Source organism: Xyrauchen texanus, chromosome 3 (genome assembly GCF_025860055.1).
Source record: "Xyrauchen texanus isolate HMW12.3.18 chromosome 3, RBS_HiC_50CHRs, whole genome shotgun sequence".
Lineage (NCBI taxonomy): Eukaryota > Metazoa > Chordata > Actinopteri > Cypriniformes > Catostomidae > Xyrauchen > Xyrauchen texanus.
The window spans coordinates 10,421,517-10,449,331 of record NC_068278.1 but is presented as its reverse complement, the minus strand read 5'-3'; the positions used below and the strand labels follow the sequence as shown (position 1 = coordinate 10,449,331).

The following is a 27,815-nucleotide window of genomic DNA, read 5'->3' as shown; positions in this document are numbered from 1 at the left end:
TTGGAGGGGAGGCTGTCCCCCTCCACTTTGAAGGTGTATGTAGCCGCTATCATGGCCCACCACGATGCTGTGGACGGCAAGTCCTTGGGTAAGCACAACTTAATTATCAGGTTCCTTAGAGGCGCCCGGAGGCTGAATTCTCCCCGGCCAAGTCTGTTCCTCTCCTGGGATCAAGGCCCTCTCCTTGAAGATGGTCCTCCTGATAGTTCTAGCTTCCATCAAGAGGGTTGGGGACTTGCAAGCGTTCTCTGTCAGCGACACTTGCTTGGAGTTCGGTCCGGCATATACTCACGTCATCCTAAGACCGCGACCAGGCTACGTGCCCAAGGTTCCTACGACCCCCTTCAGGGACCAGGTCATGAACCTGCAAGCAAGCTGCCCTGGGAGGAGGCAGACCCAGCCTTTTCGTTGCTGTGTCCGGTACGTGCTTTGCGTATCTATTTGGACCGCACGCAGAGCTTTAGATATTCTGAGCAGCTCTTTTTCTGCTTCGGAGGATGGCAAAAAGGGAACATCGCCTCCAAACAGAGGTTAGTGCACTGGGTCATTGATGCTATCTCCATTGCCTACCAGACCCAGGCCGTGCCCGCCCTCTTGCTGGTTCGAGCACACTCGACGAGAAGTGTGGCATCCTCGTGTACACTGGCCAACTGCAGCTACCTAGCAGACATCTGCAGAACAGCGGGCTGGGCAACACCCAATACCTTTGTGAGATTCTACGATCTCAGGATTGAATTGGCCTCGTCCTGTGTTTTTTCAGGTCCGAGCCAGTAGAACTCGGTAATACAGAACAGCCGACCGGGTGTTCCGATTGCACATAGCACCCATCACCAAAGTGATCCAGTGCGCTCTCTCTCTCTCCCAGGTTAGCCACTAAGCTCTCGCTTGCTGGATGTTCTTCCTCCCTAGCCTTCTGGCCTGCAAATTCAGTGGAGGAATTTGCTGCCAGACCCACTACGAGCCTCAAGTGCTCTGTACTGAGGTAGTGCCCCACAGGGCTAATTCCCTCTTCAGGCAACTCCCTGTGATGTATTTCTACTGTCGGTGGACACGCGTCTCCCTTGGGCAGTCCCTCTGCCCCTGGTCGCTGTGTTTGTAGAGCTCCTCCCTCACCAGGTAGGACCAATCACCGCGCCACTTCCACGTGTGGCTTGACAACCCATGTGACGTATTGGCCACATGTTTCCTAACCCCATTCTGGGCAGGATATGGTCTCCGCAGGGTCTTTTCCCTCTGAAAGAATAGGAACGGAAAATGTCGCCTTCCCCAACGCATTTCATCGCGTTATGATAGCCCCATGTTAGTCATGTCGCCTGTTCCCCTCTTAGGGGTGCTGGGACACCTTTTTCTGGTGGCGTTGGGGAGGTTTACCTGCAGCCAATACAGTTTCTTCTAGCACTCAGTAGCTTGTGTGCACCTGTGTCAGCAGTTCACGTAACATGGTCTTGTGCATGGCGGTTTTAAATGGGACCACTTGTGTCACTATATTCGACACAACGTCGAGTGAGTGACAGAAGGGGAATGTCATGGTTAATGTTGTAACCTCCATTCCCTGATGTAGGGAACAAGACGTTGTGTCCCCCTTGCCATGACACTAGACCTACCTCTGTAAACGGCCGTACCTTATTCTCGGCTCCTCAGTGCAAAAACATGACTGGCAGACGCATGCCCACTTCCCTTTATACCCATATGTCTGGGGGCGTGACATGCAAATTCTGTCTGCCAATTTCTCATCTGCCTTTTCTCAAGTTCAGAGGTATGCAAGGCTCTCAAGAAAGACCCCTTTTGTCACTACATTCGACACAATGTCTCATTCCCTCCATCAGGGAAAGGAGGTTACAACAGGAACCATGACGGTCTACCCACATATCAGTTTTCAGAAACAAAATCAATGTTTTTGACCTCACAATTAATCAGACAAGCATCCCAAAATCCTAATTTGAAACCAGCAGTCATCTGTAAACAACTAGAAAGGTAATTTCAAGTTTTACAGTGTTTATCAACCATTTGCTGCTGCTTTTCTGTAATAAGCATAATTATACTGTAAATAGAAATCTGTGAGTATATTTCATAAAGACATGGCTAAGCGTATTTGTTATAGAGCGCATGAGTGCAAAGCTTTGCAGGATGACCTCTTGCAAATGCATTCACAGTGACAGCTGAGAGTGGGCAGTAATTAAAAAACATGCAGTGCAGTGAACATGTGCACACACGCACGCACATACAAAGATACATGAAAGGCACAGATGCCACAAATGCGTTCTTAATGATCATCTGTGGAGTTAGTAGTAATGATAAGTTCTGTTCTTTATAGATCAGACAGAGTGAATGCATTTATAGGGATAGAATATCATAAGCTTCAATATGGAATTATGGAAAAGTGATTTCAAATATGTGTATTTTATTCTCTTTAGGCTATATTAGAATTGGATTAGAATTCATATCAGCAAACCTCAATGAGATGAAATACAATGATGAGTTAGGACAAAGCTCTGTGGAAGAGATATTCAACAGTGTATGAAATAAATGTTTTTCTTGTGCTAATAATCTGTAAAGCTTTAGGGAAGATTTATTCAGAGATAATTAGCACTTGTGGAAGGATTCATTAGTATTAGAACTCTTCAGAGCTTTCAAGACCATATTTACAAGTCTATTATTAATAGTGACACATTTAAATGTAGTTTTAATTCAGTTTATTGAACAAAATATCTTACAATGTCTTGGATATACATATATACAAATATTACATTATGATAAACATCGCTCTGTGCCCTCAGTCCCACCTTCAATGCACCACATAGGCTTTCCTTGAGTGCTCTACGGAAATATCAAGTACACATCACCAAATTTCCAAAACACAAATCTAAATATAGAAAGCACAAAAATAAGAATTTCACCTGGAAAGACATACTTTAACTCTCAGCACAAGAAAACGTCATTATAAAAAAAAACTATACAATTTTTGCAGTTTAAGCAGGTATGAAATATACCTGAATTGACCTCCCTCAAAAGGTAATATAATGTGCTGTTCTATGCACGAGAGGGAAACACCCTTTCAGACACAGAACAAATATATGAAGCAGTGGCTCTCAGCGTGGTAACTTCCTGTCATCAGCAGTGCACTCAGGTAACATAGCCATCTGTCAGGTAACATATCCATCTGTCTTCTCTCCCAGAAGCCAATAGGTTCTCATTTTGCCTTTACCCTGAAAAAGAACAGCACAGATCAATACCACACATCAATGAGCACTCAGCAAGCCTGCTGGAGGACCTCATCCACAATGGCCAATATGCACTATAAGAAATTACAGTGAAAGAGAGGCTACTTTCGGAATAGCATTCTTTTACACTACTCTTCAGGATCAGCCGTCATTTGGAATAGAAAATCTTGAATTTGAATTGACTTAATGCTGTAAATTCATTTCATATTTCAGTATGAATTTGTCATAATCCAGCTAACATTAGGGTATTTCCAGAAGAATGATGATATCAATAATAATCAATGATTGAAATGCCATCTTTAGGGATTTGTATTGAATTATATAATAAATAGTGCTATCAGTTGTTTAAAATTTTTAATCACGATTAATCACATACGTTTTTGTAGTTAATAGTGATTAAAAACGTGGATTTTAAAAGTGCTGAAATTTGACACTATATATACTTATCATCTTGTATTTATTGTATGTATTTATTTTCCATATTTGAAAGAAAACAAAATGTATAACAATGTACTAAAATATCACAAATTCAAGTAACATTAAACATTTCCTAAAGTCTAAGTGTGAGTTTGACTAACTGAAAGCACTAGTCCCCACGTAGGTTTCATATATATTGCAATGGGATTGAAATCCCTTAACTCTTATCCTCCAATGTATTAATTTGCTGTAATACTGTGGCTGTCCACTTAATTACAGCAATTGTGAAGCTGCATTCATGATACACGTCAAAGCAGCAATGCCAGCATCGTGCACGGCTTTGAACTCACCATGAACAACGCTTGCAAACAAAAATGTCTCATTCTGCATTTTGGTGATAGTTAGGATTTGGTGTGCTTCTGGGGTAATTAAAATGTGCCTTACATAGGCTGAAAAATACTTTATTTCTATCATAAGTCCCATCTGGGCTTGTTTTGTACATCAATTAGTGTTAAGAGCTCCATTCTCAATCATTTTATCACTGACAGAGAAGCGCTATCAGAGATTCTTTATTTACTGAGATAACCTCTGCAGCTCTATCATAGGAGAGAGCATAACAGTCAACTAGCGTGTTAAGACAGTTCCGCCCATAGAATGTCTATGGAACCACCGCATTATGCCGTTTTATGCTAAGCTTGTAGGCTCTTCTTGGTAGAAGGGCTCTGGCACTGTGGCGTGTGTTTAAACAGTATGGTGGAAATGGTCCATCTAAGATCATTCAGCTATCCCTACACCGATGACCAACGTTTGCCATTTCACACATCATTTTAAGACTCAGATGAGTGCAACAGGCCAACATTAACACAAAGAAACATCATTAAAATTTTTACAAAAAAGATTTCACAGCATTTAATTACATTTTATTTACAAGAGGTTACAGTTCCGCAGAAATTGACATGTGGGAAAAGAAGAAATTATATGTATATAATTATAAAAAATATTCTGCCCAAAAAATACACAGACAGCCTGATATTATGTGCATTTTGATACCCAAAACATTGCACACCGTCCAGAAAACCTAATTTGGAACCAATCCTAAAGCATCTTAATAGGTCAAATCACAATTGTTTAGACTCAAATAAGATTCTACTGGAAAAACCTGTTGAAATTCCTACAGTTTTTTTGAGACTAGAAGTCTTACATTTCTTAAACCTTATTGGACATTGTGTAATCTTTATCAGAATCATCTTGTATTTTCTGGAATAATGTCTTGCTATTGGAGAGTTCTTTGAGAAATCATGGGGTTGCTGTGTGTGGCATACCTGTCAACACTTTTTTTTTTTTTTCAAGGATTTTTTCAAGGATTCTCCCATGTTTCACACTCATCTCCCGCCCCCCTCCAGATTTGTTATTTCTCCCGGGAAACTCCTGTAATTTGTATGGCCCAAACCTCGTTATATGAATATAACGTTATATAAGGTTGAATATAAGGTTGTCCAGTTGCCAGATCTTGTATGAAACGTGTCCTACTCACACAATCGACACATCATACAAATTTCAACCCATTTGTGACCTCAAACTGGCAACCTACAACCCAGTTGTGCTGTTGATATCTGTGCAGGTAGTAGATGCAGGAAGTTGAATCATGCATCACTGGTAGATGAGAGGAGAAGATTCAGGTTATGCTCCGGCTAAAAACTAAATATACTAAAAATAAATATATCCTGAAAGATTTGTTGAAAAAAATTTGATTTCTTCAAAGTTTTTATTTGTTTTGTCTTAATTTGGGATCTAAAAAGAAAATTCTAATTGCTTGTTATATTCCTCCTTTGTAAGTCATTTTTGGTTAAAAACATCTGCTAAATGACTAAATGTAAATTTCCCATTAACTCTTATCCTCTACTGTATTAATCTGCCGTAATACTGTGGCTGTCCACTTAATTACAGCAATTGTGAAGCTGCATTCATGATTCACGTCAAAGCGTTCCATTCCCATTTCCCATTTCCAATTATCCAGGCCCCCAGGATCCTTAAGGATTGGTTCCGAACTATTGTGGCTGAAATTATTTATGAGAAAAAATTCTCATTATATATATGGTTAATCACTTCTCCAAGCATGCTTAATTGGAACTCCATACCTTCATTTCCACGTCTCCTCGCAGCTCTAGTTCGAAGTAGCCAAACTCATCCAGCACCTCTTTGGTGGCTGAAGACACATGTATCTTCAGAGCTGTGGAGGAAATAATTGTTTAAATGTATGGTTCACCAAAAATGTTATATCATCATTTACTCACCTTTATGTTGTTCAAAATCCATAAGACCCTCTTTCATATGTGCAATAACAAATAACTATTTTGCAGGATGATCATGCTGCTCTTTTCCATACAGTGAAAGTGAATATATCTAGTTGATCCAAGATCAACTAGCACGGTAGCACGCAGCGGCCACTCCGGATCCAAAATGGTACTATTTTTGTCACTTAGCCCGACTTTTACGGCACATGGACATCAGAGCAACCGGTGTTTGTGTCTACCATCGCCAGACACTGTTAAAATAGAAGATTCATGCAACAACCAAGCTGCATGATGATCTGCAGGAGTTGCTACGCATACTCGGCTTGTTGCGGAGACCAGGCCTCCAGTCCTCGGCGTTACCTGATGCCGGTGCCAGGGGGAGGGGACGTCGTAAGCAGTGTGCGAGGAAGCAAAAGCGGGGTCCATGCTAGGCTAAAAACAAACCCTAGCCGGCTGGCTCTCCTGTCTATCCTGCTCTCAAATGTTTGCTCCCTGGACAACAAACTGGACTACATCCGACTCCAGCAGACTACGCAGCCTGAGCTTAGAGACTGCTGCGTCTTTGTTTTCATGGATACGTGGCTCAGCGACAGAGTTCTGGATGCCGCCATTCAGCTAGACTGGCTCGCCTCGTTTCGTGCCAACAGAAATGCAGCTCTGTGCGGTAAGACTCGCGGTGGTGTCTTGTGTGTTTACATCAACACGGAATTATGCAATAACTCTATGCTAGTCTCTAGTTACTGCTCATCGCTGGTGGAGCTTGTGACTGTTAGATGCAGACCTTTTTATTTACCACGGGAATTCAGCATTGTTATTCTAACCGGAGTTTACATTCCCCCCAGCGCTAATGCTAAGGAAGCGCTCTGTGAACTGTATGAGGCTATGAGCGAACTGCAGAACGCTCACCCTGACAGACTGTTTATTGTCACCGAAAATTTCAACCATGTGAATCTCAAGAAAGTGCTCCCTAAATTCCATCAGTATGTGGACTTTGCAACGAGAAGAGTGAACATGCTTGAGCTTGTTTACACAAACATCCCAGGCGCGTACCGGGCGGAGCCCCGCCCCCACCTCGGCTACTCAGACCACATCTCTGTTATGCTAATTCCAGCATATAGACCGCTCATCAGAAGCACAAAACCGCTCCAGAAGCATGTGAAAACCTGGCCAGCAGGAGCCATCTCTGCTCTTCAGGACTGTTTTGAGTGTACTGACTGGTGCATGTTCAGGGAGGCTGCAACATATGGCGGCTCTACCAACATGGAGGAATACACAGCATCAGTGACCAGCTACATCAGCAAGTGCATTGATGATGTCACCTTCTCCAAGACCATCACCACACGCTCCAACCAGAAGCCGTGGATGACTGTGGAGGTGTGTGCGCTGCTGAGGACCCGAGACTCCGCCTTCAGAGCAGGCGACAAGGCTGCCCTAAGAACAGCGAGGGCCAAACTGTCTCGGGCCATCAGAGAGGGAAAGTGCGCACATGCCCAGAGAATCCACAGTCACTTCCAAGACAGCGGCAACATGCTGCGCATGTGGCAGGGCATCCAGGCCATCAGCAACTACTGGACAACATCAGTTGCCTGTGACAAAGATGCCTCCCTTCCAGATGCGCTGAACGACTTCTACGCTAGGTTTGAAGCACAGGTGCTGAACGATCAGGTGCTATGTCTTACCATGGCTGATGTGAGGAAAACTCTACGTAAAGTCAACCCACGGAAGGCTGCTGGACCAGACAACATTCCTGGCAGAGTGCTCAGAGGATGTGCAGACCAGCTGGCAGATGTTCTTACCGACATCTTCAACATCTCTCTGAGCAGCGCCGTCATTCCAACGTGCTTCAAGGCCACCACCATCGTCCCCATGCCAAAGAAATCTTCAGTGTCCTGCCTCAATGATTACCATCCTGTCGCACTCACACTCATCATCATGAAGTACTTCGAGAGGCTTGTCATGACGCACATTGAGACCCAGCTGCCCCCTCACTAGACCCACTGCAGTTCACGTTTCGTCCAAACCGTTCAACAGACGACGCCATCGCCACCACCCTCCATCTGGCCCTAACCCACCTAGATAAAAAGGACTCATACGTTAGAATGCTGTTCATAGATTTCAGCTCAGCATTCAACACAATAATTCCTCAGATTGGAAAGCTGAACCTGCTGGGCCTGGACACCTCCCTCTGCAACTGGATCCTGGACTTCCTGACTGGCAGACCTCAGTCAGTCCGGATCGGGAACAGCATCTCCACCACCACCACACTGAGCACTGGGGCCCCCCCAGGGCTGTGTGCTCAGTCCAGCAATGCACAGCTCGAACCACATCATTAAGTTCGCCGATGACACGACCGTGGTGAGTCTCATCAGCAAGAACGATGAGTCAGCATACAGAGAGGAGGTGCGACGGCTAACGGACTGGTGTAGAGCCAACAACCTGTCTCTGAATGTGGACAAAACAAAAGAGATGGTTGTTGACTTTAGGAGAGCACAGAGTGACCGCTCTCCGCTGAACATCGACGGCTCCTCTGTGGAGATCGTCAAGAGCAGCAAATTCCTTGGTGTTCACCTGGCGGAGAACCTCACCTGGTCCCTCAACACCAGCTCTATTGCCAAGAAAGCCCAGCAGCGGCTCTACTTTCTTTCGAAGGCTGAGGAAAGCACATCTCCCACCCCCCATCCTCACTACATTCTATAGAGGGACTATTGAGAGCATCCTGAGCAGCTGCATCACTGCCTGGTTTGGGACTTGCACCGTTTCGGACCGCCAAGCCCTGCAGAGGATAGTGAGGACAGCTGAGAAGATCATAGGGGTCTCTCTTCCCTCCATCAAAGACATTTACAAAAAACAGTGCATCCGCAAAGCAACCAGCATTGTGGATGACCCCACACCCCCCTTTTCCACTGTTTGCCCAGGAAAATAGATATAGTACATTGCATTGATGACTGGAGATGTAAAGGTCTAAAAAGAGCAAAAAAGCAAATTTTGGGGGGAAAAAACAGACCAGACAGACAAACAGATAAAATATCAATTTAAAATGGCTTAAAATCTTTCCATCTACCAAGGGCTGAGTGATAAAATTATATTGATATTTATTGGAAAATCTACAATGAATATGAATGTAACACATCATAAGAAAGTGTTTTTACCACCGTTCAAATGCACTTTGGATTGCATCATTTATATGTATAAATGTTTTCCATCTGAAAGGACTAAATATTAAATGAAACAAATGTCAATAAAATGCAAAGTAATCTCTTCAGTAATCAAAATACTTTTTGAATGTAACTTTATTCTAATTACCAGTGATATAAATAATAACTGTAGTGGAATACAGTTACTTATATTTTGTATTTTAAATACGTGATCCCATTACATGTATTTCATTACTCCCCAACCCTGAATACAGCTATCGACTGAATAAAAAACAACTCTGACATCACCACGTTTATTTATGTACAATTTATTTAAACATCTATTCATAATCCATGATGCTGTCACAGGCAAGAAAGTGTTTCTTCTTGTGATGTTTATTGTCATTTGGCATTCCAGCTTATGGTGCATTACCAACACCAATTCTTTGTGCTGACAAACATCAGTTGAAGATGATGAAATCGACGAAATCTTATCAAAAAGACATCACGCACCTTCTGTAGGATTAAATCCTAAACTGATTGTACTAGCTTAACCTATTAGTTTACTTGTAAAAAGTTATGTTTAATTCATTCTTGAGGTCTAACAAATATGTGGAATGCATTTCCGCCCCCATTAATGGTATGAAATGTATATCATGATAAATATCAATAACGAACTATATGAAAAAAAAATATTGTGATAATTCTTTTGGCCATTTCACCCAGCCCCACCGCTTCTGCAGCTCTAAATTTTCATGCACATTTGCACATGCGTCCAGACAAGACAATAAGAACACACACGTCTTGACATAGCAAGTTTGAATATTTGCAAGCATGAATGAGACTAGCCAAGAGCTATCGTATGGCTTCAGAAGACTCTGAATATTTTTTAGCTATTTTGGAGTTTGACAACCTCTCGCATATGCTTTCGTTGTGTGGAAAAAGAGCAGCATGAACATTCTTTAAAATATCTCCATATGTGTTCCTCATAAGAGAAGCAATCATACAGGGTTTCAGCAACATGGGGGTGGGTACATTTTTAGAACTTACATTTTTCAGTGAACTATTCCTTTAAGAGCCACAGACAATTACTGTAAGTGCACAGCTGTGAGTGACATAAGACACCATGCTTGATGAACGATTGATGATTCACCATACTTAAGAATGACAGACACTACAAATATGGAGCCCATGAAATGGGCAATCTGTCCTAAAAGATCAACATTATGCTGTCAAAACGTAGAAGACCTAGTCTGTAAACAAGCACCATAGGGTGTAGTCACTGATCCTTATGGATAAGTGTGCACTATGATCCATTATTATCCAGATTATTGCATGCTCTAAATCACAAAGGATGCAGTTTGAGTGTCACTGTCACTAATTATTAATGAGTACATAAAGCAAAGCTCAGGAAGTGGAATGTAAGCCGATACATGTGGTAAGTCTCATGAACAGCTGTTCCTTGCAGATGGGTGAAATACATATAAAGCTCATATTATATCTGAGGTTAAAGTCAACTTGAAATCAAATAGGACCCTATTTACTTTCTTAATACAGTAGAAATGCCTGGTCTTCCAGTGAACAGGTCATTGGTGCATGTTGTTCCAAAATACAATAACTTGCTCCACCTTCAAAATTACTTTCCTTTTTGGCCGATGTCATCAGGGTCGGATAGGCCATCGCGAGAGTCTGTATATTTCTCGTGGGCTTCCGTGCCACTAAAAGGCTGCAACATTATGATATAAAAATAAATACCAATTAAATGAGTCTCCTTTTAAAATTCATATTATTGCTGTACAATATAATTAAATAAATATATATTAAAAAATACAGCCCCCATAACATTTCATTCCTGAATGATTCATGTGCTCGGAACTCAGATTTACGATATTTCCGACGCCACTTGAAGGCCACAATAGTCCCGTCCCAAACTCATACCATTCTATAGCCACTTTTCCACCATTGGGCCAAACAGTTCTCATTGTGAAACAGTGGCATTCTGTGCTGATCCAGGGCAGCGTTTCCCAAAAGCATCGTAAGCCTATGTAGATCATAAAAACCATTGCTGCCAATGGTCTCTACAATCAGCTTAAGCTTGCAATGCTTTTGAGAAACGCAGCCTAGGCCAGTTGGCACAGTTATGATTTATTTTTCCACTGTGGATCTTGAATGTATGTAACAGATACATCAGTTGGTGAAGGCATGAGCTATGGAGAATGATCGCATATTCCAGTTTTTAGGACAGCTTTTTAACCTAGATTTTACTCTGCTAAAGCACAGGACAGGCACGTTGCATGTTGCAAAGAGAAAAAGGTTAGAGGTTCTAAGGGGTTGTGTATGCCACCGGACATGAACAGACAGAAAGGAAACAGTTCCCAGACTAGCTAAAATAGGACATTTATTAACATAATATTATACGAGTAATATAATGATATACAGTTAAAGTCAGAAGTTTACATTCACTTAGGCTGAATTGATTAACCACTCCACAGATTTCATATTAGCAAACTATAGTACTTGGCAAAACTATAGTTTAGGGCATCTACTTTGTGCATGACATGAGTAATTTTTCCAACAATTGTTTACAGACAGATTGTTTCACTTTTAATTGACTATCTCACAATTCCAGTGGGTCAGAAGTTTACATTCACTAAGTTAACTGTGCATTTAAACAGCTTGGAAAATTCCAGATTGAAGGTGTACCTGTGGATGTATTTTAAAGCCTACCTTCAAGCTCAGTGCCTCTTTGCTTGAAATCATAGGAAAATCTAAAGAAATCAGGCAAGACCTCAATTGTGGACCTCCACAAGTCTAGTTCATCCTTGGGAGCAATTTCCAAAGCCTGAAGGTACCACGGTCATCTGTACAAAGAATAGTATGCAAGTATAAACACCATGGGACCATGCAGTCATCATACCACTCAGGAAGGAGAAACATTCTGTCTCCTAGAGATGAAGATAGTTTGGTGCGAAAAATGCAAATCAATCCCAGAATAACAGCAAAGGACCTTGTGAAGATGCTGGAGGAAACAGGTAGACAAGTATCTATATCCACAGAAAAAATGAGTATTCAGCAAGGAAGAAGCCACAGCTCCAAAAACCACCATAAAAAAGCCAGACTACAGTTTTCAAGTGCACATGTGGACAAAGATCTTACTTTTTGGAGAAATGTCCTCTGGTCTAATAAAACTATAGAACTCTTTGGCCATAATGACCATTGTTATTTGGCGGAAAATAGGTGAGGCTTGCATGCCGAAGAACACAATCCAAACCGTGAAGCATGGGGGTGGCAGCCTCATGTTGTGGGGGTGCTTTGCTGCAGGAGGGACTGGTGCACTTCACAAAATAGATGCCATCATGAAGAAGGAAAATTATGTGGACATATTGAAGTAACATCTCAAGACATCAGCCAGGAAATTAAAGCTTGGTCGCAAATGGGTCTTCCAAATGGACAATGACCCCAAGAATACCTCCAAAGTTGTGGTAAAATGGCTTAAGGACAACAAAGTCAAGGTATTGGAGTGACATCAATCCGATTGTAGGAAGAACTGAAAAAGCATGTGTGAGCAAGGAGGCTTAAAAACCTGACTCAGTTACACCAGTTCTGTCAGGAGGAATGGGCCAAAATTCCAGCAACTTGAGAAGCTTGTAGAAGGCTACTCAAAATGTTTGACCCAAGTTAAACAATTTAAAGGCAATGATACCAAATACTAACAAAGTGTATGTAAACTTCTGACCCACTGGGAATGTGATGAATGAAAGAAAACCTGAAATAAATCATTCACTCTAATATTATTCTGACATTTCACATTCTTAAAATAAAGTAGTGATCCTAACTGACCTAAGACAGGGAATGTCTTCCACAATTAAATGTCAGGAATTGTGAAAAATTGAGTTTAAATGTATTTAGCAATGGTGTGTGTGTAAATTTCTGACTTCAACTGTATTACATGAGTTTTAATGAGCTAGCTAGCATAATTTACTTCCTTGAAAAAAAGGCATGCTGAAAAATTATGAACAATAGACCTACAAGTTAAATCATCACCAAAATAGCATGATGACACTAAACACACAATATTTAAAGTTTTTATTTTAATAACCTCATAATAGCGTTCTTTGCCATCTACCTAGAAACAAATGAGTTACCTTGAGAAATCCATGCCGAGAATGGTTTATAATCGTAGAGAATGCTACTGGAACCACTCCTCACTGTGCTCAGAAACGATTGACCCAATGGTGGAAAAGAAGCTTATGTTGCTGTATCGGATGTTTGGGATGCTCAAAGAAATAGAACAATGTTCTCACAGCACCAAAAAGATGCAGGGTCTGTTCCAAATCCTAGTGAGCTTCCTCCGAAGGCAGCATTTTAAGACATCATAGGTGCCCTCCCGACGTGAAGGCTGTTCCAAAAAGTAGTTATCTTAATTATGCTGCCTAATTTTAATCTAATTTTAAAGTAGCACCATACAGTATGTACCCATCCCCTGGTAGGTGATCCCAGAATGCACTGTGATGAGCTCGGCAGAAAAATAAATCCAAGATGGTGGACGAAGCAAAAGAAATTCTGACTATAAATATCCTTCTAATACATTCAATACTGAGAAGTATCTACATGTTTTTTGTTTTTTTTTTATATCATAGACTGGTTTGTTTCCTATTTGACAAATAGGACATTTGCAGTGTTTGTTGGGGATGAGATGTCCTCCTCATCAACAATAAATTGTGGTGTTCTACAAGGATCCCTGTTAGGGCCAATTTAGTTTTCTCTATAAATGTTAGCTCTTGGTTCTGTGATTCGAAAACACAACATAATTTTTCATTGCTATACAGATGACCCACAGTTATATTTGTAATTGAATCACAATGATCTGTCAAGTTTAAATGTTCTTCAAGAGTGTATAAAAAATATGCTGATATAAAGAAATGTATGACATGTAATTTTCTGCAATTAAATTCTGGTAAAACAGAGGTAGTCATAATCGGTCATGGTTAAAACATTTAGATTGAGTCTGCACTTAATCAGGTGGTGAGAAATGTGGGCATCTATTTTGACACAAATTTATATTTTGAATATCCACGTCAGGAAGTTAGTTCAGTCTTTTAATTTTTTTATCTGTTAAGGAACATTTCCAAGGTGAGACAGTTTTTAAGTTTTAGGGATACAGAGAAGCTTATTAATGCTTTTATTTTGTCTCACCTAGATTATTGAAATACCCTGCTTTCAACTTTAATTCAATAACACTTTAGCATGGCTACAATCAGTGCAAAATACTGCAACTAGACTTTTGACACGAACTAGGTCTTTTAATCATTTCTCCGGTTTTAACTTCTTTACATTGGTTACCCATTCATTTTAGGGTTGATTTTAAGATTTTATTCATTACATATACTGTAAGTAACATGGGTTGGCGCCAGATTATTTAGCAGAACTTTTAAGACCTTATGAAAAAGTTAGACCTCTTAGATATTCTTGTCGTGAACTGTTGGCTGTTCCAAGATCCAGATATAAAATTAAAGGTGACAGAGAATTTTTAGTGAAGGCCCGGAGATTATGGAACAGCCTGCCCTGGGATAACAGATCTGCTGAATTTGTGAATGTTTTCAAGTCTCATTTAAAAACTAATTTGTATAAGCTTTTACTACTTTGTAATTTTTTGTTTTACCTTGTGTTTTACTGAGTGTGTTTTGATTTTATGTTTTGTGACGCACTTTGTGCTGAATTGCTAAAAGATGCTATATACAGTTTTGTTATGTTGCAGCCTTATTATTTTCTTTTTCACAGCACTCTACACTCCATACCCCATAATTACAAAGCAAAAAAATGTAAAAGATTTTTGATACCTTTGCAAATGTATTAAAGTATTCAGACCCTTTGTTATGAAACTTGAAATTTAGCTCAGGTGCATCCCATTTCTCTGGATTATCTTTGAGATGTTTCTATGCTTTGATTGGAGTCCACCTGTGGCAAATCCAATTGGTTGGACATACACCTGGACACATACAGGGCACACACCTGTCTATATAAGGTCTCACAGCTGAAAATGCATATCAGAGCAAAAACAAAGCCATGAGGTCAAAGGAACTGCATGCAGAGCTCAGAAATTGTGTCGAGGCACAGATTTGGGAAGGCAACAAAAATGTTTTTGGCCTCATTGAAGTTTCCCAAGAGCAGAGTGGCCTCCACTATTCTTAAATTGGAGAAGTTTGGAACAACCAGGACTCTTCCTAGAGCTGGCCGCCTGGCTAAACGAAGCAATCGGGGGAGAAGGCCCTTGGTAAGAGAGGTGACCAAGAACCAGATGGTCACTCAGGTTGAGCTCCAGAGATAATTTGTGCAGATGGGAGAAACTTGCAGAAGGACAAACTTCACTGCAACACTCCACTGATCAGGGCTTTATCTCTCCTCCGAGCACAACACATAAAAAAGCACCTATAGAACCCTCAGACTGTGAGAAACAAGATTCTCTGATCTGATTAAACAAAGACTGAACTATTTGGCCTAAATTCCAATCGTTATGTCTGGAGGAAACCAGGCACCGCTCATCACATACCATCCCTACGGTCAAACTTGGTATTGGTAGCATCATACTGTGGGGGTGTTTTTCAGCGGCAAGGACTGGGGGACTTATCAAGGTTGAAGAAAAGCTGAATGCAGAAAAATACAGAGGTATCCTTAATGAAAACTTGGTCCAGAGCACTCAGGACCTCAGACTGGGCCAAAGGTTCACCTTTCAACAGGACAATGACCCTAAGCACAGAGCCAAGACAACGCAAGAGTGGTTTAGGGACAACTCTGTGAATGTCCTTGGTTTTGCATTGTCATTATGGGGGTATGGAGTGTAGATTGATGTGGAAAAAAATTATAAAATAATTCAAAGCATTTTAGCACAAGGCAGCAACATAACAAAATTTGAAAAATGTGTGTAAAAAAAAAAAGTCTGAATACTTTCTGAATGCAGTGTAAATAATGTTATTATAAAACTGACAATTTCACCCAAAATGTGTGTGTACTATGCGTATTTATGCTCATTAGAGTAATGTGTTGTTCCTCTCGCGTCACCTCTACTGAAATGCGTTGTGCAAGATGAGCGATATTTGAATGACGCACGGCGCTGACGTCTTTGTAAAGTGTTCCAAATCACTCTATTATGAGGCATCATTTCAGTAAGGATGCTGTCATAGAAGACAGCTGTCTATGTAGGCAGGAGACAGAAAAGCAGCACACTAAGTTCAATGCCCCTAGTTATCTAGTAATGACCCCTACCAGTTATTGACCTTATAAACTGTCTCACAAAAGATTTGAACAAAATTGACATCTTGAACAAAGATCAGAAATGTATTTCTGTCACCCACCTTCCCCTGTAGACTCCATGCGGGATGCTGTGTTGACAGTGTCTCCAAATAAACAGTACCGAGGCATCTTAAGACCCACTACACCAGCACAGACAGGCCCTGTACACACACATGCAGCAGAGAGGGGGATTAATTCACTGCAGGACTCCATGTACCTACTTATAAACATTCCTAACGCATCCTGACTGGTTGAAACATAAACAGATTCAGAACAACAGGCAGTGATCAGATCATATCTGGCTGAAGCTTCTTACTTAATCATCTGAAATGCACATCTATTTTTGTACACAGAGACTGAGAATAATGTACACAGATCCTGCAGTGGAAACATGCTGGACCACTGTAACAGCGGGAAGAGGATTAGTATTTGACTAAGAGCGAGAGAGAAGTTTTCCAGAGACAGAAAATATAAATTCTGTAAATGTCAGCCTTGAATGGAGAAATCTACAGCACACAGCTGCTTGTGTACCCAATTGAAAAGACAAAATCACAATCGAGACCTCTTTAATATCTCATTTGATTTTCCTAGACAGGAAATTATATACAAAACAAATGGAGCCTTCTGCATCTCAGATTGTTGTTTTGAGGGGGAAAAAAACACTAGTAATCTCAATAATAAAATTAAGTCAATGTGATACTGCTACGATATGATCCAGCCAAATAACTATATGATCCAGCCAAATAACTAATGTATTGCACTGACTGTCTATGTAGCACCAACATGATAATGGACATAAATTTTTTTGTGAGGCTAGTGAAAATGCTGAGTGGCTAGCCACAACCATAGCCACAGTGGCCAGTGAGCAAAAAAATTAATGTCAAGCTCTTATATGACTTCTCTAAAGTTTAAGTAAAGATCTTAATGAGTGCGTTTACATGCACAATTTTAAACCGGTTAGGCTTAATCTGACAACTAGAAAGATGTAATTCAAATGCCTTGTATGGGCATCATAAAGATCATGTAAAGACCCAAAATGTAATAACTGTTGGTCCTATATGTAATAAAGGCCCTAAATGTAATAACTTTTGGTGCTAAATGCAGTGATGGGCAGTAGCTTCGCAACAAATAGCGAAGCTATTAGCTTAGCAACATTTCTCAGTAGCAAGGTGGTTGCATTGACAAAAGCTACACCACTACAGCATGCCCTGAACTATGTGTTTACTGTCGCCAGTTTTGAATCAGAAGTAATGATGTCTGATTTACAAATGAAACACTCATTTGAGTCAGTTCTTTTCTATAGGTTCACTATTCAATCTAAATGACCCAGAAAATGAACGTGTGCACTACTGGATATTTATCAACAAACAATGGAAACCATGCCTGCAAATATGTCATATCAATTGCCAATGATGAAGAAGGTCTTTATTAAGTTCAACACATATTTAGCTTTTGAACTATTTATTATTAATTACAATATTATGTTAAATCAGATGCATAGATCATTAGATAATCCACATGAAGCACATTGTGCACACAGCACATATAGTGCTATTTGGCTAAAAACACATAAAAGTTCCTGGATCAGATGATCAGGAAATTATGTAGTACATTGTCCAGTGTCATGGAACACTAAAGCAATCATATTAGGATTCAGATTGCTGCAAGCAGAGGTGAAAGACATCCAAATGTGGGCAGAGAGGATCGTTCACTCTAATTACATATGGCAAACAGGAGATGGTGTCAAGTACATAACTCAGACTCAATGATGGCTCAAATGAAAAAGAATGGAACTGAATTAGATCTCGTTACTCATGCCTGCATGATTTGGAGACAAAGCATACCTTTAGTCATTGATTGTTGTATTTGCATGTGTAATTGTTTTGACACCAGGATAAATTATGTTTGTAACTTTTGATTGCTTTGACATATCACTACAAAATGTTACTCAACTACAGGTTCAAGATTTGGGAACAAATCAAAAGCAGTTTTTTCAGAATTACCTTATTTGCACCCTGAGATATATGTCAAATCAGAAAATTTTGAAAAAGAAAGTTTTTGGCTCAAGCTTATATTGTGATTTTTCAGCAGTTTCTTAGGCTGAGAGTCTCATAATTTATCATAATATATATCGATACATTTTTTTCAAAAGTTTTCTTTAAAATTATACCAAACAATTGACCCTCTTTGTTTTTGACCCTCTTTGCCTTTGCTACTATTAAAAATAAAACAGTTTTCCACATGATTACATAGCATTATATTGATCACCTTTTTTTTTTTCCTCATTACTAATACAAATATATCAACAGCAATAAGTCTAAGATTAATAAAAATAATAATTAGCACATCATAAAACATCAAACAATAGATTTAAAAGTTGGTAGACATAGACACAACAATAACAGTACCTGTGTGGATTCCTATCCGCAGCCGTAGCTGATCATTGGGTCTGTGACTGATTTGGAAGGTTTTAACCTCTTCCAGTAAAGCCAATGACATGCCAGCAATCTCTTGTGCGTGTAGTTTCCCGTTCCGCACAGGCAGACCCGAGACCACCATGTATGCATCACCTATAGTCTCCACCTTAAATAAGAGGAAGACATGTCATCTGCAAAATCAAACAAGCATTTTTACTTTGCAAAAAAGCTGATGAAAGTTTTAAAAGGTTTAAAGGAAGTTTCACTGACACTTTCTTTGAAGCCTGTGAATATAGTGAATCATAAAGTTACTTCTAAGCAAGGCTTTCATAAGTGAGGAATAATGCACAGTAAACTGGTCATTATCACAATCAGGTCTCTTATCATCCTGAAGGAAATGTATTCTCTGATAATGACAGGTCATCATCGCAGTCAGCCAGTCAATATCACAGAATAAACCACTTCAGTATGATATGTGACCTGTCTGTTTATTTTGTGGTAAAGACCAGCTGACTGTACATTACACTGCTCATGATGTGTCACCAAATAAATACAAAAATGTACATGATCAATGGATTTGATTCAAAATTATTTTATTATGATGGAAAAAAATGCACTGCAGATTGAAACCAGAGACAAAAAACCTGCGCTATGTGGAAATCGGTTGCCTGGGACAATGGTCATTTTTACAGTTTAGCAGTCATTTAACAAAAATATTTGACCAAATGCTGCAATTGACCAATCATAACCAGTTATTCCAGAAGCTACATTACAATTGATATAAAACAAATTCCATTTGTAATAGTATGTGCTATAAAGCAGTATTCTCTTTAAAGGTATACCCATGAATAAGTAAGCATTATAAGTGGTTAGAATTGTTTATTACCTCATTGCTATTAAAGCACAGTGCAGCAGTAGTCCACTCACCTTATATACATCAAAATTATCAATGATGGCATCAAAGCAGGTGTAGAGATCATTGAGCAATGTCACCACCTGATGAGAGGCAAAAAAGACAATTAAGAGCACACTCTTCAGAAAGAACTGGTGTTGTGAACGCAAATGAGCATTACAATGATCAAATACTTAAGCTTTCTTTATCAGATCATGCTAACTGTAAAATTATGTTTTTCAATAAGGTTTATAAAGCTATGTGTTGTAATTTTATCATGCACTCAAAACATTTTGAAGCCTATTTTTAGGATTTAAGCATTTCAATTTCATAACAAATGTACATCAAATTGAATTGAGTCATTCTTAAACATTATACATACTATGAATTAAGAATGTTTAATTAAAGAACTACAGATTAATAAGATATTTCATATAAATCTTAAAAACTAAAAAGTTATAACCTTAACACCATACATGGTTAAATCAAAATTGACTGTATTTACATTCTTAATACATGTTCCTGATCTTACTGTGAATGATTTAACTTGCTCCACCAATGAAATGGGGTCATGTCATGAGGAATCACATTTTCCTTGACATATAAGAGGTATTTCTACTATAAAAACATACTGCACATTTCAGAACTCAAATTAACTTAATCCCCAATGCAATAAAAGCATTAAATTGAATGCAATTGAAACCAAGCAGCAAAAACACCTCGTTCTATACTTCCACGGCTATCCTAGGTCACTAGGGGGCCATTAATTCATGACCGCCTCTACAGCACAAATACATCAACGCTTACTTAAAATCATCGCATCCTTTGCCCCTCCCACTGGTGCTTCAGTTCGTAAACTGAGTGATAGCAGGACAGACAGGTCCAGTGTGGCCTCACTATTCCTGAACAACAAAGGGGACCCATCCGGACTATTTTCAATTCTGAATTTTTTTTAAACATGCACAGACAGACATCTTTGACCGCTTTAAGCATTGACTGCTTTTAAAAGATGTAGGTGTCAAGTTACAACTCTGAAGCAGAGAAGCCGTTCTCTGTCATTCAGCTGCTGCCTCTTGCTGTTTTGAGCTCAAACGCATCATGTACGCATTATTTTGCCCATATGCTCTATTTTTATTTATTGGTGTATAAAAACATGCGCTGGATGTATGCGATCTTTGACCATAAGATACATTTTTGGCAACGTGAATTTCAGTGCAGGATGATACTGGATACTGGATGTGTGCATCTAGTTTACTTCACATCGTGCAGACTATGTATGTGGATGTGTCTTTAGTATATTTCAGCGTGGATTGCAAGTTTTTTCGGCTACCAGCGTAGACTGCTTGTGAATCAGTCATAAAATGATTCAAGCTTTGCAAAGGAACTGTTCGTGAAGGATGCCACTATTGGACCCGATGCAAAACAGTAAGTAAACAGTTTCATCCATGAATATTTCAAATGTAATGACTGTTAGTTTATAGTGCTGACACCCTGTTTACACCGGACGTGTCCACACGTACTTTCTAAACTGTTTATTTGTGTTGTTGGCGGTAGTAACACAAGCGTGTGCAGTGCTTAGAAACGGACATCTGTTTACTGTCTGCTCAATGCAATGTGCCGCAATGGATACTTCCATGATAGATAGCATCATTGATTATAATGGGTTCTATTGCTTTTGACGCAAAGCAAATCCCATGTCCGGTGTAAACAGGGTGTGAGTTTTAACAGTTGTGTTTGAGATAAACAGTTTAATATATTCAGATGCAATGTGTTGGATGTGCATTTTGTGTAACCCCTGAAATGTTGTTTTATAATATTATAGAGCTTGTTCTCTTCCGAAAGAGGTTCAAATATGGCTAAATTTGAGAGGCTGCACAATGTTAACCAAACAGAACAGTGGGCATTTACGTTGAAGTTTTAAGGAGGCACTTTTGCCAAAACAGAGCATTTAAGACAGAGGGCCAGTGACAGGGTGATTAATTATCATATTTAAGTAAATTAAAAAGAAAACAAAAAAAATAAAAAACTTACTAACATTAACTGACCCCAGGGAAGATAATAAATCTATATTTAAAAAGAGCATTTCATGACCCCTTTAAGTGGTGTTAGGTATGATGTAAATCAGAGTATGAAATACACAGCCTTACTGCTTATATAAAACACAGTAACAACATAAGATTTCAGAAATATTCAAAAACTTGATTTATAGCTATATAATTAATCTGAGAAATATCTACAATACACAGGTGTTTGTATAGTGCTTTTGAAAAGGGCTCATCCATTTAGAGATGAAAATATCTGTTTTATTAAACCACATTAAATATGCAAAGGGATTTAAATATAATTAAAATGAAGTACTGGCAGAACAATTGTGGTGTCATCCATTGGAGGATTTCTTTGCAATTATCCGAGATACAAAACATTTTTAATTTCTGATGAAATTTCATTTGAAAATGGTTTCATTTCCAAACAGTTTAGTTCATTCACTCAATCATTTTTGACTTCCTCTGACACCCTAGAGCTTTTTACCCCACCTTTTTAGGTGTAATGAAAACCTGTCAGAAATAGTTCTGCAACAATGCCCCCCAAAACTCAGCTCAAAAAGAATGTATAATAATACTCTATTGGGTCTGCAGCTCTGGCATTTCCCATTAAGCTTCAGAGAGAATCAGTGCTTTGATGTGTTTCTGCATGAGCTCCCAATGGATCCCTCAAATTAAAATACTTTCTGCCCCCATCCCATCCCTTTGGACATGCGCCCAGAACGAGGCCTGACACAGAAATACATTTACATACATAGAGCATAAAAGATTATTAATTAAACATGGAGCCCAACTTCATTATGAGGTTGTCATACTATAAAATTAATCACTAAAAAACTGCTGGTTGTCTTTGAACAGCTGTTGAACTGTGCGATCATGACAGTTCACATGACAGTTAAAATTTGTTGTTTGCATATGTTCTTATTTCAGATTATTCTGGGTCGCAGGCATGCTGGGACAGCGTTTGTGAACGGTTGTTCTCACTGCGAGAAAATGACCATGGCAAAGTTGAGGTGGTGACTTTCTTTCTTCAGAGAGAATACATCGCTCCCCACCCCGGTTCTTCTGCCTACATTCAAAAGACAGTGACAGTTAGCAGTGGGGGCGATTTGGGGGACTCCAATGGGAGCATTTTCGCCGGGTGAATCCCCATGGACCTCCCATTCCCTAGCATGCTCCTTTCTGCTAGTTGAGTTAATTTAGATCGCAGCATCGGAGAGGGGGAGGACTCGGCTGGGCTCCCACCATCTGGTACGATCACCCTGTCTGAGGCCAATGCGGAGCTGGTGGCCATGCTTGGAGTGGAACCCTCCACCCTGCCCGGAGCGTTCATGGCTGGATGTCTAGTTCTTGGGCTCAGAGTGCCAGACACAGCCCAGTGTCTGGCACAACCCCAGTTCCTTTTTTTCCGAAGGTGCACGTGGAGCTCACAAAGTCATCGTGGGCACCTTTTACTGTCCGGACCCGATTCTCAAGTTCCTCCGCTCTCACTACCCTCGATAGTGGGGCGGCCAAGGGGTGCACGGAGGTTCCTCAGGTGGAGCAGGCGATTGCGGCGCACCTGTGCCTGCAAAACGCTGCCACCTGGTGGAATCGGCCTAGGCTCCCGTCCAAGGCCTGTAAGTTCACATTGTCCCTGTTACAGTGGCTTACAGTGCCGCTGAACAGGCAGCATCCACCCTGCATGCCATGGCCCTCCTGCAAATCCACCAGGCCAAGGCACTGAAAGATCTGCACGAGGGTAGTCCTGACCTGGGAGTGATGCAGGAGCTGCGCTCTGTGACCGATCTCACCCTACAGGCGACAAAGGTCACGGCGCGGGCTCTCGGGTGGGCGATGTCCCCCATGGTGGTCCAGGAGCACCACATTTGGCTCAACCTTGAAGAGATGAGCGACGCCGACAAGGTCTGCTTTCCTGATATGCCCAACTCTCAGGATGGACTGTTTGGCTACACTGTTGAGGACTTTTCCCAGCCCTGCTAAGGGAAGTAGCTGTCCACATCCTCAATTATCTCAACGACTGGCTGATTCTAGCTCACTCTCGAGATCTATTGTGTGTGCACAGGGACCTGGTACTCAGACACCTTGATGCTTCATGTCAACTGGGAAAAGAGCAAGCTCTCCCCGGTGCAGAGCATCTCTTTTCTCGGGATGGAGTTGGACACAGTCTCTATGACCTCATGAGCGGGCATGCTCAGTCGGTGGTGAATTGCCTGAAGTCATTCAGGGGAAGAATAGTGGTCCCACTGAAACAGTTTCAGAGTCACCTGGGGTATATGGCGTCCTTGGCGGTGGTTCCGCCACTTTGGTTGATGCATATGAGATTGCTTCAGCACTGGCTTCAGACTCGAGTCCCGAGATGCACATGGTGCCGCAGTACGCATTGGTACTAATATACATATACCATCATTTAGGGTATATTAGGGCATTTTTGATAAATGTAATTATTAGTAAGTGTATTTATTAAGTGTTTAAAACATGTATGATAAAATGTTTTCCATTTTGCAAGTATTGATGAAAGCTGCCCTTTGTATTCATGTTATTATAACTGCATATCAATGATTCATTATGCATTATTAGTCATTAATAAACCCATTTATAAAGCCATAACAAAGAGAACATTTTTGCTTTTGTGTGATGCTACATCCACGCAGATAGGTGTCAGTATAAAGTCACAGACCACTGTTGTAACAGCTTGTGAAATTTAAACAAAACCTTTACACCGTGTCCTAACCAGATGTGACAGCACATGACAAAGGTACCTTTTCCATGTTAAACAGAGTATTTGTCCTTATTATCCGTGATAGAAACATGCGACGAGCGACAGGACATTCTATTTTTTAAATGGTTTCTATTTCTGCAATGTTGCACCAGGCAGCCCAGTCAACAAACGGGACTTAAATTATACTCATAACAGTATACTAAAGCCGTCATCTTACTAGCCAGTACAGAACAACTAGAATTAGGCAGAGGGTGTTACACACCTACCGTATGTTGTGCTAGAGGTCTCTTTCTCTTCAATCTGAGGTCTGTCAAACACACACACACACACACACACACACAAATGGCAGAGGGGAGACCGGCTCATTCTGGCTTTCTCTTTGCTTGCCTGTTACATGAAGATCGGCGAAATAACAACAGGAGTACCGTGTTAACATAAACAATGGTAACAGACTGAATTTGCACTTGATTCATAAAGTAACTTTGCCCTGTGTATGTTTGTGATTGTTTGTTTATCCCCTCTGGTTTTCTGTAGAAAGCGTATGCTCATAGGCAGCTTCACTGAGAAAATTAGTTGTGTTCCATAAACAGACTGTTCCATCTGTGATAGCTCTGTTTTCTACATTTTATGGTCAGTTATCATCATTTTAGTGTATGAATATCGCGGTGTCTTATATATCTTATACATCTGAATATCGTATTGTGTTGCATCTGGTTAGGATAAGGTGTTAGTTCAGAAAAGAAACATTCTTCACTAGTATAATGAGAAGAATGCTTGGTGAGTTCATGACAGAAGTTGGCAGGTTTGTGGTTTTCACGCCCAGCTGGGCTATTTTAAAAATGCAGACACAAGTTAAAATGATAGAGTTGCTGGTTGAGTTTCTTTGGCATACTTGTACCACAGTCGCCAAAAAGTTGATGGCAAACACTAGAAAATGAAAAAGCACTGCTCATTGATGTATAATAATACCGGGATTGAGTGCATGGCAATCGCACGCAGCACCAAAGCATCACCATCTTGAAGCCTGCACTATGTTCCAAACGGGCCAGATGTCTAGATTTATAGTGAATAAGTGCTTACATTTTGGTCTGTTTCTCACTTAAAGGAATCTTATTAATCGTAGAAATCATAGGAATTGCCTTTATGCTGCCTTTAATTCCTTTTTGGTGCTTTAAAGCTTTGGACCCCATTGACATTGTATGGACAAAAATACATTATGTGTTCTTCAAAATAACTATGTTTTCCACAGAAGAAAGAAAATCATGAGTTTGAGATGGCATGAGGGTGAGTACAATTGTATTTTGTGTGAAATCTCACTGACATTGACATGTTTACATGCACTTAAGAAAGATGGATTGTGGCAGGGCGGAGGGCGGGGGCCGGTCGTGATTCTACACACCCGGTACCTTATCAGGCTAATCAAGCCTCCGAGAGGAATAAAGGCCGACTGCGGAAGATGGTGCGGGAGAGAGAGATCGTTTATGGGCATGTCTGTCATGTGTGTGTGTTTTTGTATTTTGTTTCAGTTTATCCTTTCCATTGAATTGCATTGAATTGCGTTACACTGGTGGCGAAATCCGGGAAGGAGGAGGGATGCCCGTCACGGAGTCCTCGACACTGCCGTCAACCCAGGGGATGGGGACTGGACACGGTGACCGACCGCCCGGATGCTGCTGCCGTCCACAAGGCGAGTGGGGACTGGACTCCCCGACCACCTGGAGAGACGGAGCCGCTGCCAGGGATGGAGGAGAGCCCTGCCATCCCCCAGAAACCTCTGAGAAGGATAAAGGCCGACTGCGGAAGATGGTGCGGGAGAGAGAGAAATATCGTTTATGGGCATGTCAGTCGTGTGTGTGTTTTTGTCTTTTGTTTCAGTTTATCATTAAAATATTATTTATATTGCCAAGCCAGTTCTCGCCTCCTCCTTTCCATTGAACTGCGTTACAGGGATATTCCAGGGTTTTTCAGAAAGCGGCATTCTGAAACTTCATGTAAACAAGAATGCCCAAACGTCATAGGATGGATCCCAACAACATGTCAACAAAATATTTCTGGACTAGAGTGGGAAAAGCACATACACTATGAACTATACCCATTTATAAACACCACTGTAAAATACTGATGGTCCCTCACATTCTTGTAAATGCGCTTGTACATTGGGGGAAACATTGTACATTGGGGGAGTTTTAAATAAAGGGAAAACCCACTAATGTAGTGCATTTCTGCTGCAGGTCGCGATAGAAAGGAAACAAACTCTGTGATATCAGGGAGAATAAAATAGGTCTTTCTCAGATACCATGTTTGTTATTTACACAAGTGTCATAGGGCAATTACCTTGCTCTAGAGAAAGCTGCTTACTGACCGAGCCGCATATATATTGGAGTAAACGGTACTCCGCTTATACAGTGCAAGTAAACAAGAACGCTGCTTTCACGCAATATGCTGCTTTCTTGCAATAACCCGCTTTCTGGTGTCCATGTAAACATAGTCACTGATTCCACACTAAAAATCGAACCAAATTTGTAGAGATTTTTGCTCAAAACAAGGCAAAACAAATGGGATAAGATGCAAAAGATGCCAAATCTTATCATCTTATGCAATTTTAAGTAAATGTATATTGTCTCAAGGATTTTCAGATATTTTTTACTGGAAAACACTAGACGACAGAACAAGTATAGGATACCACCTGATTTAGGGCATTCATTACATTAAGGTCATCTTTGCATCTGGGTGACATTGTAGCCTACATTTTATGATGTATTTAAAGCACTTTAATATAGTCTTTGGGTCTAGCGTACTGCTATAAAAATTATGCACAAAAAAACCTTTTAAAAAATACAAAAAAGAAGATCATAGAAATCTCTTTTGATCCGATCTGTCTTTTGCATCCCCAAGGTTGAGAACTTCTGGCCTAAACGTAAATCATTGATGTTGTTCTTTTCATGAGAATAGGTACGACAGCAAACCTCTTGTGTCAGATGCAGTCCTGAAATGCTGTCTGAGAGATGCACAATTGTTCTGTTGGCTGAGCGTGTTTGTCCATAAACTTGAGTGCTGTTTACTGATCAAACGTGATTCATTACATGAGAAATGAAGGTTGTGAACGGTCTTTACACATATAAACAAAACTAAAACCTTCTTTCCATGAGTTTCCTTTGTAATTGAATGTATTTTACATGAGCATCAGTGCAATTAAGAAACACTTTTGGGGCATAACTTGGGGCATAAAAAGTGGGTGTCACGTCAAACTACATGTGAATGTGAAGAGATGGATGCATTTATCTTTTTCTGCAGTCTATATCTTTGGCTGATATTATAAAAGTCAAATATGATGCTTACAATAACAATGATGCATAGTCCTTGCATTACCTTAAGAAATTACAGGT

The 27,815-nt window shown here is 40.3% G+C and overlaps 1 protein-coding gene across 1 annotated transcript in view; it reads right to left on the bottom strand.

Moving 5' to 3' along the window:
• Nucleotides 1–2,680: 2,680 nt before the first annotated feature.
• Nucleotides 2,681–27,815, bottom strand: part of npr2 (natriuretic peptide receptor 2) — a 108,952-nt gene continuing 83,817 nt past the window's right edge. Inside the window, exons 18-22 of the mRNA XM_052105133.1 lie at nt 19,701–19,769; nt 18,765–18,939; nt 16,419–16,517; nt 5,777–5,868; nt 2,681–3,206 (exon numbers count right to left, since the gene is read on the bottom strand). Of these exons, the coding sequence (XP_051961093.1) occupies nt 3,144–3,206; nt 5,777–5,868; nt 16,419–16,517; nt 18,765–18,939; nt 19,701–19,769 (498 nt within the window). The 3' untranslated portion in view covers nt 2,681–3,143. The remainder of the gene's footprint in view (nt 3,207–5,776; nt 5,869–16,418; nt 16,518–18,764; nt 18,940–19,700; nt 19,770–27,815) is intronic.